At 38.4% G+C, this 16,651-nt stretch overlaps 2 protein-coding genes across 4 annotated transcripts in view; both read left to right on the forward strand.

The window, feature by feature from the left end:
- cacnb1 (calcium channel, voltage-dependent, beta 1 subunit) overlaps positions 1 to 11,865 on the forward strand; it is a 27,997-nt gene extending 16,132 nt beyond the window's left edge. The window contains exons 3-14 of one of the 3 annotated variants that reach the window (XM_026916675.3): positions 4,415 to 4,534; positions 5,013 to 5,135; positions 5,692 to 5,828; positions 6,051 to 6,118; positions 6,636 to 6,772; positions 8,605 to 8,685; positions 8,938 to 8,996; positions 9,139 to 9,248; positions 9,561 to 9,569; positions 10,828 to 10,979; positions 11,124 to 11,219; positions 11,343 to 11,865. In XM_026916675.3, coding sequence (XP_026772476.2) covers positions 4,415 to 4,534; positions 5,013 to 5,135; positions 5,692 to 5,828; positions 6,051 to 6,118; positions 6,636 to 6,772; positions 8,605 to 8,685; positions 8,938 to 8,996; positions 9,139 to 9,248; positions 9,561 to 9,569; positions 10,828 to 10,979; positions 11,124 to 11,219; positions 11,343 to 11,621 — 1,371 coding nt within the window. In that variant the 3' untranslated portion in view covers positions 11,622 to 11,865. Of the gene's footprint in view, positions 1 to 4,414; positions 4,535 to 5,012; positions 5,136 to 5,691; positions 5,829 to 6,050; positions 6,119 to 6,635; positions 6,773 to 7,093; positions 7,123 to 8,604; positions 8,686 to 8,937; positions 8,997 to 9,138; positions 9,249 to 9,560; positions 9,570 to 10,827; positions 10,980 to 11,123; positions 11,220 to 11,342 lie in introns of all 3 variants that reach the window. The other 2 variants (XM_026916682.3, XM_026916681.3) reach the window with 2 other exon arrangements.
- Positions 11,866 to 12,002: 137 nt separating this feature from the next.
- LOC128319836 (voltage-dependent L-type calcium channel subunit beta-1-like) lies at positions 12,003 to 16,220 on the forward strand. The gene has a single exon (XM_053239213.1). The coding sequence runs from the start codon at positions 13,700 to 13,702 to the stop codon at positions 14,219 to 14,221; it is 522 nt and encodes a 173-aa protein (XP_053095188.1). The 5' UTR covers positions 12,003 to 13,699; the 3' UTR covers positions 14,222 to 16,220.
- The last annotated feature ends 431 nt before the right edge of the window (positions 16,221 to 16,651 follow it).

Genomic DNA, 16,651 nt, shown 5'->3' on the forward strand with positions numbered 1-16,651 from the left:
ATGATATCACCAGCAACCTCCACAGAACAGGGATGACAGTATCACAATCCACTGTTTGAATAAGACTTTGAGAGCAGAAATAAAGAGGTCATACCACAAGATGCAAACCACTCATCAGCAGTAAGAATCAGAAGGCCAGATTGGAATTCGCAAAGAAATACAGAGACGAGCCACAAAAGTTCTGAAACCAAGATTAACCTCTACCAAAGTGATGGAAAGGCCAAAGTGTGGAAAAAGAAAGGATCTGCTCATGATCCAAAACATACAAGCTCAATGGTCAAGCATGGTGGAGGTACTGTCATGGCTTGGGCTTGCATGACTGCTTCTGGAATGAGCTCACGATTCTTTATTGATGATGTAACTCATGATGGTAGCCGCAGAATGAGTTCAGAAGTCTACAGAAACATTCTCTCTGCCAATTTAGAGAGAAATGCATCCAATCTAATTGGGAGGAGCTTCAAGCAGCAAGACAATGACCCAAAACACACTGCCAACACAACAAAGGACTTCATCAGGGGAAAAAAGTGATGGGGTTTTAGACTGGCCAATTCAACCACCAGACCTTAACCCAGCTGAGCATGCATTTCACTTCCCGAAGAGGAGACTGAAGGGAGAAACCCGCACAACAAACAACAACTCAAAGAAGCTACAGTACAAGCCTGGAAAAGCATCACAAAAGAATAAAGTAGCAGTTTGGTGATGTCATTGGGTCCCTGGTTTGATGCAGCTGTTGCAAGCAAGGGATTTGCAACCAAATACTAAGTCTTACTTACTTTAATTCACTTCAAGACTATCTGTTCCTACACTTTTGTTCACATAAAAAATGTGTCTTGTGTGGTCTCCCACCAAATGTGCATGTTTTTTAACACATCTACTTGTAAATATCAGGAATCTGATCTCATCTGATCTATCATCTCATATTCATCTTTTAATCTCAAATCCAAATGTCTTCAGTGTGTAACAAAAACCAAAGAATTGCCCTTGCAGTTCCAATACTTTTGGAGGGGACTGTATGTTTGTGTACTAAAACATCAACGTAGTATTATACTTGGCTATCACTGCACACCATCTCTTCAAAATATTTATATATTTGATATTTATATACAGAGAAAATATTATTTCAGATATTCTTCCTAGGTTTTAAAAATACATTTTTCCTTGAAGGTCTGAACCATTATCCTCCTAGCCCCAATTACCCATTTTTCCATTGGTAATTATTTTTTTGCTTTTTCTTTGTTTTTTAATTATGTCATGGTTTATATATTTTATATATATTTTATATAGACTATATTTACTCACAGATAAATTATACTGATGAATTCTCTGGCCATTATTATGAATCACCAATCAGCTGAGCTAAAACTAATTTAGTTGGTGAGTTTTTGTTTAGTGCTTCTAAAAGGTGCTGCTGTTTTTCCTGATAACTCTTATAGTTGCTATAATTGCTACTTTGATTAACTTATATTGATTACTTTGATTACTTTGATAACATTTCAGTTCATGTCAGCTTTTTGTAAATGTAACATGAACAGTAGTTTTTGTAAGTGGGCATTAGTTTAATGACCTTGCAATAATGGCACAATTGTTGATGCATTGTGAGATCATGTCAATCTTTTCATCACTCATGAGTCTTGAGTTTGTATTTGTGTTAGGTATGTGACCCACATGATATGAGTACAAGTACACTACATCACTATAATCCATTGGAACAACCTCTTTGGTGAAACTGCATCACATAACGTGTGAGTTAATAAGTCAGGTTGATTGTTGACAAGTTGACAAAATCATAATATAAGTTTTCAGAATTTTAACTCTTCTTGTTGTCAGAAGTCCAGTTTTAAAGGTTTTTGTCCCCTAGGAAACAGTTATGGTTTTACAAAGTCACCAGGAAAGCCAGGAAAGGACTTCAATGATCAGTCTTCAGTCTAATTTAGAGGCAAATCTTAATACAGATTATGTATTTTTAGTATGAGAACTATTATCTAAAGAGCTCAAGATTGCTATTAAATTACCAGTAACACTTCCTGTGAAGGCCATATTTATAATAAGATACAGATTCATTCATAACATGTTATAATGCATTCTCAAGACATTATACACATTGGCATTATTTATGGAAAAACATTAGAGTCTATAGTAATAGTGATAATGCATTTAAAATCTGTGAATAGAATGCATTACAAGCAGTCTTTATATTATACACATAATGCCAATACCAAAGAAATTCAGCCCCAGTGTGCTCAGTTGTAGACACGCTGACAAGTTCATTCAGAAGTTGTAAAGTTTTGTAATATGATTTCCTGATAATCTCTGCGGTGTAATTCATTTGTTAAAGAAAATAACCAAGACAAGTCTCATGATGCACTATACAGAAGGTGAGCTCGGTGTCTTTGGTGTTGGTGATATAATGTGTTATGAACCCTACTTATAATGCATCATGATAATTCATAATGCATAATAATAGATATAACGCACATTGCATTTTCATAAATAATTGTAACAGTATGTATAATGCATTATGAATGAATTATAACATGATATGAATATGTTCATAGTTTGTTATATATATGGGATTCTTTTCAATAATCCTAAGTTAAATGTGCTATTTGTATGAACAAGCGTAAAATGCTAGTTAATTAATACGATGTTTCTTTGATTGGTTTCATTGTATGTGAGCACATATATGGTAGAGGAGTTTTTCTTCTCCTTTTTTTAATGGATCTTGCCTCAAACTTTGCCTGTATACATATATATATATATATATATATACAAAATATGGAGCATAATATATGCCACCATATTTTTTATCCTCTTTAATAAGTGCGGTGTGTGTGGTTCTCTTTTGCTATGAATAATTTATCAACATTTCGTTTGACATATGTCATCATGGTGAATTCTCACCTCTATTTAAACCTCAACACACTCACACTCACTCACAGTCTTTGCAGCTATCTTCATGCCTGTCTGCACCTCCCACGGTTTAGAGTGTGCCTGACTCCTGACAACAGCGGAAAAAAGGGGAAAAGAAGTTAACAGGGAAAAGAGAGGTGTGGGTGGCTTATATAAAGATAACCAACATGATCTGTACTGCTGCACTGAAAACCATCCGAACCAGCTCAACATTATGTACCGGTGAAGGAAAATGGGGACTAGAGAATATGTACAAAGAAAAGCATGGCCAGGTTTTACTTATGCAAATTATTTTTGGAAATTATTATATTTCCTGTTTGCTGAATACCTTCTGATAAGAAGGACAGGGGATCATAATTACATACAAATCTTGTAAATATGACAATGTATTTTCAGACTATGTGTGTGCGTGCGTGCATGAGTGAGTGAGTGTGTATGCAGGGGTGTTTAGAGCTGGCTTAGCCTGTACCCACAATAAGTGTTTCTGTGTATAGAAATATATGAAGTGCTTTTTGTGCTGATGTGAAAAGAGCAACATACACTTTATAACATTAACCTCTCTGTGTCTGAAGTAGATCTGACTGAAGATAGTTTAGCTAGCTATCATTAATAATAATAATAATTCGAATTTGAGCTCACGTTACTGTCAGTGCATGTATTTTCAATGTCCGTATGGGTATTCTCTGGGTTCTCTGGTTTCCTCCCATCTCCCAAAACATGCTAGTAGGTGATGAATAAGTGTGTGTGTGTCTGTGTCTGCGTCTGTCTGTGTGAGTTTGTGCAAGGTGCCCACCCGAAGAGTATGAACTGTAATAATTATAATAAGAATGAGGCTGCTTGGAGTCAGAGAATCAAGAGTAGGAGAGTACTGTAGAGTTGAAGCAAAGGCGAGGTATCTCAGATTATATAAGTACCTCTGATAATATTTACTCATTAATTTTCTCACTGACACTCTAACCTCCCCCTCCATCTAGGTTGTTTCCGCTTGTCCCCTGAGCTGTGACCTGATTGGTCAGGTGAAAAAAACACCTTAATGTATCTCAGAGTTTTTCTAAAAAGTTTAACTTGTTCTCAACTTTTCAAAGAAGTGCTTCACTCTGGGGGAAAAAACACTGCCGGCAGCGCTTTATAAAACTGCCCACATTCTGACCGCCTTGCAGCTGCTTGCAATAGAACTGCATGTAAAATACGAGCTAGCAGTCAGGGCAAAAGGCTGAGCTCATCTTCCAGGGAAAACTGCTAAACGATTGAATAGATAGCTAATTGATAGAATATTAAGATATTTTAAGGACGGTAGCGAATAATCTAACGGATCACTTATTTAGATAGTTATGCTTTGCAGCATTGTTCTGATTTCTGATTAAATGACCTTTCTGCTGATTTCAGGTGCTATATGAATCTGTAATAATAATAAAAAAAACTCTGATTGTATTTTGCTTGAATGTACAGTACTAACTGTACCTCTTCTGTCCCTCCGCCTCCTCTTTGTCCTTTTCTTACTCAGGGTTCAGCAGACTCCTACACCAGTCGTCCCTCAGACTCTGACGTGTCTCTGGAGGAGGATCCAGAGGCCCTGAGAAAAGAGGCAGACAGACAGGCTCTGGCAACCCTTGAGAAAGCCAAGGTGTGTGTTTGTCCTTATTTCTTCTTTTTTCCTCATTCCTTTCTTTTGCCCATCTTGTTGTCTTTTTTTTCTTTTCCAGCTTTCTCTCTCTCTCTCTCTCTCTCTCTCTACTGAGTGTGCCTATCACTAATCTCAGTTCCATGTGTTGTCTAAATTGATGTCTTCCTCTGATACAGTTTCACTGTTAAATCATGTGGAGTGGAATTACCAACAACGACCTTTCAGTAATATTCAGAAACATGTCATTTACAGTGCTAACTAGCAGGGCCACAAACACTTAGACTATTATTTTGAAGGAAATAATTTGTATTTGGTTTTCAGAATGGACACTCACTTCTCCAAAAAGCTTTCTTTTTTCAACAGTGTAGTAGATTCAGACACTATTATCACTCATATCTACTTCATCATACTGTATAGAACCTTATTCATTTAGATTTTATTCTTTTTTAAATGATTATTCTCTGACTTTCTGCCTTAGACTAAGCCAGTTGCATTTGCTGTGAGGACTAATGTTGGTTATAACCCGGGTCCTAATGATGATGTTCCAGTGCAGGGCATGGCCATCTCATTTGAAGCCAAAGATTTCCTGCATATCAAAGAGGTCAGTTCCGCTTCTCATCTGTGGTGACATGGACTGTATATCCTTGTCATTTCTAATATACTGCATTCACAGAAGTGTTTATCAAATCAGTGCTTGTGTATTAATAAGCTTTCTGCTTATTTTTTTCTATTAAACTATACTAAAACATTTCTAATGCAGTTCTTCCATAATTCTAATTTATATATGAGTTGAATAACCCATTGAATGAAGATATTGAAATATTGGCATCCCCAGTATCGATTTAAGTCTTTGGGATGTGTTTTTTGATCATGGCAAGATGCAAAACAAGACATAAGTCCAGCACATTGTATATTTTTGGCATCTTCATGACCATTGTAACCATGGTAATATGACACAGTGCAGCACTAATGTAAAAGGGTTTGGTTTGAATTAATACATTATTAAGAGGAGTGTAATCAGCTCCTCTCTTCTCCTTATCACTTTCATTGAGAACTGAATGCTCATGGCATATATTTAGGTCTGACCAATGGAGTGTGTAAGATGTAAGAGTAATGTGTGTGTGTGTGTGTGTGTGTGTGTGTGTTTCTACTAATAGAAATATAATAATAACTGGTGGATAGGACGTTTGGTGAAGGAAGGATGTGAGGTGGGTTTCATCCCCAGTCCAGTAAAGCTGGAGAGCACTCGTCAGCTACAGGAGCAGAGGAGCAGACAGAATCGCTTAAGCTCCAGGTATCAGCGACATATAACCCAGTCAAAATACACGACAACCAGGAGCCAACTGCATCCAACATAGTAACCAACAACTTTCATTCATACTCTATTTTAATAGTCAACATACTTCACTCAGTTCACGGGCACAGCATTGATAATCCATTGATAAAATATTAAGGGTCCTTCGGCACATTCAGTCACTAGTTTGTTAACTAAACGTATGTTTCCTTCTTCTATCAGTAAGTCTGGTGGGAGCTCCAGTCTGGATGTTGCCTCAGGAACTCGTAGGCCCACTCCACCTGGAACAGGTATGCTCAAACAGGAAATGGAAGTGCAGTTTAGGCTTCTGTGCTGGTACACCAGGCTTGACCCTTCTTCACCAGCAACGGTTTCACCTTACAAACAAATACTTAAGCCGATCTTGGGGCTCTGACATTTTTATAGCCCACTGTGCCCTACTTCTTCCTCTTACCATCTGTCTACATCTTACCCTACTTCTATATTTTTCTCCCATTTCATACTTTATGTTCTCTCCAGTTATGCCTCTTTTACGTTGTATATTTTTTCATATTTTTTTTATGCAGTAATTCTATCTGTAACTTGTCATTTCTTTAGCATTTTGTCTCCTCTATCTCTATTTTTATCCATGTTTTTTAACTCAAAATCTGCACCAATGTACATTATGTTGCTGTTTTCCCTCCTTCAGACATCACTTTTGTTCTGTCTCTGATATCATTTATGCCTTCCTTTCTTCCTCTGTCTCTTTTTCTCCACCTTTTTACCAAATCCCCCTTTGCCTCCCGATTGTTTCGGTCCCCTGTATAGCTGATATGTCAGCACTTTATGATGATACATCGGATGTTGAGGAGGCGGAGCATGTTGATGCCCGGGACCGTAAGGGTGTGGCCAGCAGTGTCACATCCCCTCAGGGCAATATACCTCGTCTGCCCTTCTTTAAGAAGGTAACCATAGTGATAGTTATCAAGCCAGAGCGCATCAGGAAATACCACTCACCATTTCAAGCTAATACCCTAAGTGGGTTCTAACCAAATATCTCCTTTGCAAGATTTTCACACTTCCTGTTTCTTATTACTTCCTGTGTCTCACAGTGCTTTTTCCCCTGGATTTTGGACATGCTAGCATGATATAGATTTCTAACAAATATCTGAGTACCTGATCTCTGAATGTATTAACAGCTTGTCAATAGCATCACCTGCATTGTGCTTCTCTTTATTTCTTTGTTTGTGTTTGCTCGCTGTCTCTTGGTGTGTATGGAATGCTAGGCGGCCCAGCCAAACAGAAACAGAAGTCGGTGAGTCATCAGAGCAATTAACTTTAACATTTCAGCCTCGTTTTTTACAACTCCATGTGCTTTATTCTTTATTGTTATAGCAAAATTTCAGAGTTTTGGAGCCTTATCTGTTTGTTAACACTGAACTTCCATCCCTCCTGATGCTGTCTTGCCTTTTTGGACAAAGCAAGTGTTACAACTTTCAGCTTTTCTTTAACTAGGGGCTCCCAAACTTTCCCAGCCTACATGATTAAACTGATTCCAAACATTTTTCAATTCCTAGTGTGACTCACTATTCTTACACTGGAAACAATCAATGAGTGATCAGTGCTGTTTTTCAGCATTTTAGGTAGGCTAGATGAGCATACTCGATATTGTATTTTGGCCTTTAAGAAAAAAATGTGATTAAAAAAATAATAAATTTAAATGCATTGTCTTTTTACTATCCATTTTTTGTGAGACAGGTGAAGCCAGCATTATTTTGAGGACAGTTGTACCTACACTAGGCTGGTTAAAACCTTACATACACCCTTGTCAATGATTTAGTTGGACAGGATTCCTGTGCTAAAGTTGTAAGCTGTCATAACACTGGTTGTGTGTGATAGATCTGAGTCAGAACAATAACTTTAACTGGTATGCTAACCCATTCTGTAAATCATGTATATATGGTATGTTATAACATGATATGTGCACTACAGGACAATTTTATACTGTATTTTTACCCTTGTTGTGGCATGCTGCTTGGTCACAATTTTAGCCATATGAAATTGCATTATTTGTAATTTTAATGTATGCATTAAAATTATTTGCATATGTATGCAGTAAAAGGTAATGCATTTACCTTTGATCTGCCTTAAGAAAACTGTCCTTAAAATCAATTGTATCAGAGCACTGTTGTCACTTTTACCTAGTAAATGAAACAACTTTCGATTTCGTTCCTTGGTTATGAGGAAACAGGAAATAATTTAGTAAAAATTTTTGTAAGAACTTTTTGGAAGTTCAGGAGAACTTTCTGTTCTGTTTCTGAATAGCACACAACAGGTTAATTGGGTTAATATCTTACACAACATATACAAAAGAACACAAACTTGAAACCAGATTTGTGTGAAGTGGGAGGGGTTTATTGTAAAGTCTATGGGTGTATTTCAGTGCCCGGAAGAATACTATTCCTAGGAAGAATGTTCTTGCCACACTACCGTACAAGAATGTACGTGGCCTGCAATTGACCTTGTACATCGAAATTTATTGCTGGATAGCTGGTTATTGCTAGAAACTTCCTCCTTACAAATCAAAACAAATTACATTGCTTCTACCAAAAGTACCACATTCAACTACTGAGTAACTACTGAATTGAGCTCTAATGCACTATTTGGTTACAGCACTTCAGAAAAAAATTAAAACCTGTAAGTGGCTGCCTAAAACTCACCACCAAAAGCATAATAAATCATAAATGATCTCTTTCTGTGTGTGTGTGTGTGTGTGTGTGTGTTTGTAATCCATCAGATGGAACATGTTCCTCCCTATGATGTGGTGCCTTCTATGAGACCCATCATTCTAGTCGGGCCATCACTCAAAGGCTATGAGGTAGGTACACACAGCATTCAGCCCACTGAGGTGCTACAGCTCATATAGCTCTCTTAGAAATTAATGGTTTGTGTCATTGTCACAAGCTTGCTCTAAAATTAACAGTAGGCAGAATTAACTGTATCCAAATAATCAGGCCACAAAGCAGAAATACTTGATAGCAATGGTTGGAGAAGCCATAAATGGCATTGATGTAAATTAGGTTCTTGGTGCAATTAAGATATAATTGATTCATTGTGTACAAATTTTCAGGTAACTGATATGATGCAGAAAGCTCTGTTTGACTTCCTGAAACACAAGTTTGAGGGCAGGTAAGTACCAAAGTTTACTGGATGCCATAAATATTATGAGAGTGATGGTTATGCCTTATAAATAACATGGTATAAAATAATATGAAAGCCTTATGAAATAATACTCTAAATAAATAATACTATTGGTTGTTGTGTATTGCAGAATATCCATCACGCGGGTCACAGCAGATATCTCCCTCGCCAAGCGTTCTGTCCTGAACAATCCCAGCAAACACACCATCATTGAGCGTTCCAGCACCAGATCCAGTTTGGGTACAATAATCACACACAAATGGCATAACATACCAGACAACAAAAAGTGTCTATTAATGTCTATATGGTAATTCTACCAGTGAGGCATATTTTCTCTTGAAGCCTTTTCACGGTTTCAAAACTGTCTCGTGGATGCTTTGTGGACATTCTATCAATGTGTCCTGAACATTCTTTGAAACATTTCCCTGTGAGCTGTTGTGCCTGATTGGCTTCTTCTTTCTTTTTCATTCTGTCTTTCCGGCTCTCTCCATGCACGTCTCTTTTTCCGTCACACCCACTTCCCCTTCCTCCTTCCTTCTCTCTCCACCTCAGACGTACTGGGTACGTATCTTCTCATCTCTTTCACCTCTCCTCTGACCTCATCCTTCACCCATCCACATCACTTAATGATCTTCTCTTATACTTTATTTGAGGCTCTGAAACTGTCTATTGCATGCTTGACCTGAGAGTGCAATAAGTAAAGGGTCCATATTGTACACCTTTTTGTATTTTATTTTGCTCCCAGACATCCTTTTATAATGTTTGTGTGGTTTTAAGTACAGGAAACATAATTACATGACCATTTTCAACCTTTTTATCACTTAGAATTAAAATTGCTGTTTTTATTTTTGTACTTTTGCTAAATGTGATACGTACTTTTCCTAAGACTGAATTTAAAAACTCATACGACCATGCCTGTTTTTTTTTTTTTTTTTTTTTTTGATGGAGGATGGGAGATTATGAGAAATTTATTTAATCCATTTTAGAGTAAGGATGTACTGTAAAAGTGGGGAAAAAAGGATGTTGCTGATGTAGGTGCAGTACGTAAACCGTTTATACACTATACTGTGCCTGAAATCACACTGAAATGTGAATCAGAACGTTTAAAAAAAAAAAAAAACCTCACACACTCCTTTCTGATGTCTGGATCCCTATGCAAAGGCACATTTCTTTCCCAGCAGTCACGAAGAGCACAGTATATATCCAGATTACCACAATATGGGCCCTTTAAATAGAAATGAACTCGTAGTAAGGATGTGTTCGTAATACTATGGAAGTATAGAGTATGCATATTTAGCTCCACTTGCCATGAGTATTCAGTGGCTTCACTCTTTTGGTTTGATTAAATGTAGATTTCTGTTCTTAAGCTGTTCTTCAATAGTGCATTGACAACACACAAACATAGGACACACATTTACACAGTAACCAACATATGTTTGTGTTTTGTAACATCTGTAACCAACATAACTGAATAATACTGGTACGGTTGTGTTGGATGTAAGAACAGCTAGATGTCGCAGTGCTGTGTGTCCCTCAGGACAGCAACTGGAGCCTCTGATCTAACAGACCATAATAACCTCCATGTGCATGATACTAACATGGCGCTACTTTTGCATTTCTGAATGTATGGGTAGTACAAAGTAGGTATGTTTCTCTCTATGAAACAAAACAGTGATTTTGTCTGATATGGATACCACTACCACTCTTATCCACCTAAAATTTTTTGACCTTTTGTTTGATTAACTTGTGTGTTTGTGTGTGGATGCGTGAGTGTGGGTGTGTGAGCACACATTTTTAAAAATCTCCTTCTCTCTCTTAGCCGAGGTACAGAGTGAAATAGAGAGAATCTTTGAGTTGGCTCGGACCTTGCAGCTGGTGGCTCTGGATGCCGATACCATTAACCATCCATCTCAACTTGCCAAAACATCACTAGCACCTATAATAGTTTACATTAAGATTGCCTCTCCAAAGGTATTCACACTTCACTCAGCTACATTCAAACACAAACAAAAACTGAAGCATTCTATCTTAATGTGTTATACAGTTTTATGTTTCATTATGTTTTTTTGTACCTCTCTCTCCTTATCTCTGTGTACATGTATCTCTTTTTGTAAGGTATTGCAAAGGCTGATAAAGTCCAGAGGTAAATCTCAGGCCAAACATCTCAATGTTCAGATTGTGGCAGCGGACAAACTAGCACAATGCCCCCCGGTGAGTATTTGTATCTATCTTTCTGTCTATATAATTAATACTAATATGCACCTTTCTATTTATTTCTGCGTACATCACACTTGTTTTTTTCTACTTCTCAAAAAAAACATTCTTTCCACTCAGGAGCTCTTTGACATCATATTAGACGAAAACCAGCTGGAGGACGCATGTGAACACCTGGCAGATTATTTGGAGGCGTACTGGAAGGCCACACACCCTCCAAGCAGCAACCCCCCAAACCCACTGCTGAACCGCACTATGGCCACGGCAGCACTTGCTGCTTCACCTGAGCCCGTCTCCAACCTGCAGGTACAGGTGCTCACCTCGCTCCGCCGTAACCTGGAGCTCCTGGATGGCTCTAATCCTGAGAAGGAGGGCCAAGAGGAGGAACATGCCCTTTAACAAGGGTTGAGGGGCATAAAACACAGCTGTGAGGAGAAGTCGGAGAAGCAGTCTCTTCCTCAGTGACATGAAGAAAAGTACACACTGATCAAAGTACAGATAGCTGCTCAACACATAGGAAGCTATAAGTGCAATCATAATTATCTGTGCTTCCTTTCATTTGAAACTCATAGGATCTCACCGATACATCGCTCAAATATGCACCCCCCGCCCCCACCAAAAAAAAAAAAAAAAAAAACCTGAACTACTATGTAGTCCTGTAATCAATATGCATTTATTGCCCATTCTGCACCCACAAATACATGCACATATACACACAACAATAAATTCTTATCTCTCTGCCCCTCCCAAACAATCTTCAATGTTTTTTGCTGCCTGGGATACGTGGACTCAATCCCAGCCCCTTTCCAAGTTGCCATAGCATCAGCCTTACAAAACGTGCTTACCTCTTTACCTTATTAACACCACGCTTTCAGTCTGATCTGCATGCGGATGCTAATGTTGCTTACCCAAGTTAAATTACCGTGTGTGTGTTTTGACTGCAGATTGAACAAAGCCCTATGCCCAGTCTCCACCTTAACAGTTGTCAAGGAGACAGGAGAGCTGTCGTCATGGCAGCGAGATATAAGTGAACCTTCTGATAAAGGATGTTAGATGTGATCATATACATCTAGCACCAACACATCATGTCCAAACTCTATCTTGGTTCAAATCAGAAAATCATACACGTATACCTTGAGAACACAAATGTACACTTTGGCAAGAGATCAGGCGAATATGCAGACTCTGATCCCAACTCCTAGCAAGTAAAGATCATATATAAGGAAAAACTATAAAGCCAAGAAAGTGAGATTGTCTTTCCACGCCAGTCACGTTTCACAAATACTGGCCGCTAGGGGACAGTAATGACATTGCGTGTTTCTGTGCCTGTGCATCTTTTTATGGATCTCTACTCCCAAAAGAGTGCACTATTTGATCTTGAAATAATGGCTTTTACACCCATTAAAGTCCACTATATATCAAACAGGGAGCTATTTCAAATTAGCCAAATGTACTATTTGTAAACTTGACAGCTTTAAAGTTCCAGTCATTTTTAAATTAATTATTTAATCTTTCTGTATTTTTTCCAATATATGGCTAGTAAAACCACTTTGCCTTCTGCTTTTGTAATTGTTACTGGGTACTCCAGTCATGTGAAGTGCATGAACAAGTCATATTACTAACCTTGTGACTAGCAGTTAAACAATAGTCACCTAACCAAAACAAAATGTTAGAGTACAGCAGTAGGGAGAGACTATTTTGCTTAGCTTTAAATCTATGTACAGTAAACACGACATACACTAAATAAAAGATAAAGCTTACCTTTTGTAGCCAACCAACATTCAGTAGTCTCTACTAGCCATTTAGTACCTGACGAAGTCAATGTCACTGCCAGAGTAATTTACTTCATAACTCATATATAACATGGAAATGAATATAATCTTTTTTAAATACAAGTTTTGTTTTGTGAATGAAATACTGCTATTAAATGGGATGCATTAAATATTGTCACTAGAAATACTGTAGTTGTTGTTAAATCAACAATACAAAATCCTTTACCTTCCAATCTCTCATGCCAAATGCGTCAAAATATTTCAGATAAGGTAGTGATTTTGTTACACGTTACAAACTAACCAAAGGAGTGATCTTGTAGGTGCAAACATTTGTTTACAAGAAGGAATTTCTAATTGTACAAGGAGCCCCTGCACGTTGAGTACTTTGTTCATTCCTGCTTAAAAATACACATTAAATGGCCTTATTCAATTCCCCACAATCAACTTGTATAAAGAAGGCAAACTAAAGATTGTTGTTTAGGATTGTATGTTACATTTCACTGGGGACCTGAGGACAATTTTATTTGAAATTCATTTTCTGTAAATGGCTCGTTAGTGTCATTGGCTTAAAAGGTTTTCAAAGATTAAAAACACAGCATGCTAGTATATGGTGGGAATGTGGTGTTTTAGTATATTTGACATTTGATATCAAACTCTAACTCTCGTACTAACCTCCTGCTTGCTCTCCTTTGTTTGTGTTTCTGCATGCTGATTGGCCTCGACTGTGTGATTTGGGGACATTGCTTGGCACAGGGGCCATTTCTTGTGCACAGTGAGCCAAAGAGGGAGGGGTCTGTCATGGAACGGGCCTGCCCCCAGGACTATCAGACCGAGCTGGGCGGCAAGAAGCCACTGCGCACTTCACGCAGTCAGTTACAAGCCGGGGGGCGTGGCTTATCACGACAGGACACATTTGATTCGGAGACACAGGGCAGTCGCGACTCGGCCTACACAGATGACATGGAAACAGATCCATACGAGGAGCCAGAATCCTGTCGCAGCCGGTTAAACCCTGCCCACCACACCCCACGACAGGCATCCTGGGAGGATGAGGGGGCAGAACCAGATCAGGAGAACCTCAACCTAGCACCGCCAATGACCAATCAGCATCACCGTGGGCGGGCCCACCTGAGGGAGCGCTACTGTCAAGATGTAGAGGCCGGTGAGACCACGGTAGGCCACAACCAAAACCAGGAGGAGTGGAACAGAGACGTGTACATCCGCTAAAGCCAACAACCTAGAGAGGAGGACAGGGAAGATATGGAGAGTACATGAAGGATTTAGGGGGATTAAAAATTTAGGGGGACAATTGTTGATGTCTAAAGCTGGATCTGTTTACAATCCATAGAAACCATCACAGGCAAATGCTGTACAGTTCATATTTCCATCATGCGCATTATGCCAACCAAGCTTACACTCATATTTCATTTAGCTAATCTTATTTCAGGGTGAGGGGGAAGCAAAGACATGTTTGTTTCCATTTTATCTTTGTTTCCTTTTTTGTTTGTGTTGTCTTGCATGAGCCCTTATCAGTATAAGGATAATTCCTATTTCCAATAGCAATGAAGTAAAACTAAGAAAATATATAACCACAAACTTGTGTGTATGTATGTGTGGATGTGAGAGCGAGTGTGTGCATGGGTGTATGTATTTTGTCCTCTTACTGTCTTAATCAGGGCCTCTTTATCCCCAGTTAGAATATACTGGGCCTCAAATCTCTTTAGTTCCTTAGACTGGATTTTACTGTGGAACTGAATGATCTAAATTAAACATTAAAAGGGCCTTGTTACACAGTCAACCTTCGGATATACCATGTCAGTGGTGCACTGGATTCACGTAATGTATCACCAGGTAATGGAGGCCAGAATTTTCCAGGTCAAATTTCTCTACAAAGATCTGCCAATATTCTTCATGTATATACTTTCTCTATTTCTTTAGATACTATTTATTATGCTTAGAATGCTAGAAACTGTATTACATCATTTGCCTGATATAGCTTTATTGCTGCTACGTGTTTTTCCAGCCTGTACAGTAATCTGTTCTAAAACTCACATTTGTGGTATGAACAGTTTCAGTAAGGTGGCTGACACATTAATAAAGCCGACCAATGTTAACTTATTTGTGATAACAGGTTTTATTATGCAAGAAAACGAAACTTTAAAGCCGCTTTATTACACGTGATGTGATTTTTCCCCACCGTCAAATGAGTATGACCTTTAAACAATTTAAAACAAAGGTATAAAACAGGTTCTCTGCTCCAGGCCTGGAGGCTTACTGCCCAACACAATTTCATGTTTCCCTGCTTGCAACACACCAGATCAGGTGTTGTAGGCAGTAGGGTAACATTGCAGAGCAGTGGGCCTCCATGACATGAGTAGGGAATCCATTGTCTGAAGCACTTTGTGACCTCCATAAATGGCTACTACTGGGGACTGTGACAGAGATTTTTTATGTGGCATCGTCTCCTGTGTTCATCAAAATTTTTCTGATGCACTACTGCTGTGGGAGTGAAACATGTCTCATATACATGCCGATCACATAACAAATGACAAGTGCCAGGATATTTCATGAAGTTACACCCACTACCCGTGGTGGGTCGTCTTAACTCTGTGCCACACATGTTTTTGTTGTGTGGATGTGCTATAGAAGTGTCACCCTTACTCTTTGTCTACCAGTTATTTTTGTCATTGTAAGGATCTGATTGTGTGATCACACTGATTTTACAAAGAAATACACAGACAACAACATACACACACAGGTATAAACACACAGTAAACCTTCTACTGCCTTTTTCTCCTGCTCCTGTCTTTTGTGCCACTATCTCTGTGGGCATTTTTAAACAAGGGTTATGTGTGTGTGTGTATGTGTGTGTGTGTGTGTGTGTGTGTGCGTGTATGCGTGTGTCTGTGTATATGTGTGTGTAGGGGGGGCGGACACTCAAACAGCTTTTGATGTGCAGGAAGAGTGTCAGTGAATATCTTTGATGAGCCTGTTTTTACTCACATATGTTGCAAAAGGACATCATGCTAATGATGAAATTCAGAAATGTACAAGAATATAGCTTAATAATGAATGTTATTGTTGCGTTATTGCAATTGTTAATATATGACAAAACAAAAACATGTAATCTTTGGTGCCTGATTGTAGCTCCATTTTGCTTTTTTGCCTTCTGTTTTTAATCTGTGGGTAAATCTGTATTTTAATTAAAAATTAAAATCAGAACTAATTTCTATGTTTGAAATGTTTCATTAAGTCTAATATTTGTGAGGGAGAAGCAGGAGACGGCAGGGGAAAAGAACAAGTCTAAAGGGAATCATACAGTACAACAAAATGTCTTGTTACCATGGTGGTGAGAACAAAGAGTGTGAAGTCATGTAGAGAAGAACAAAAGTACTCTGAATGGAAAACCAGAATAGGCATAGATTGGTGTGAAAAGGGAGAAGAAAGGACATTTATGAGGGGCAGTTCTGTGTGTTCTGAACTCAGATTGCTGAATATATGTTTTCACACAGTCATTAACCAGATTACAGTCTCACACCATAGATCAGTGGGTCTCAAAGTGGGGTCCATGAAGCACAGGCAGGGCATCTGTGATGTTTTTTTATTTAGTTAGTTACAGTGGTGGAAATCTTAACCAACAATTATCAACATTATTAT

This window comes from Pangasianodon hypophthalmus, chromosome 13 (genome assembly GCF_027358585.1).
Source record: "Pangasianodon hypophthalmus isolate fPanHyp1 chromosome 13, fPanHyp1.pri, whole genome shotgun sequence".
NCBI lineage: Eukaryota > Metazoa > Chordata > Actinopteri > Siluriformes > Pangasiidae > Pangasianodon > Pangasianodon hypophthalmus.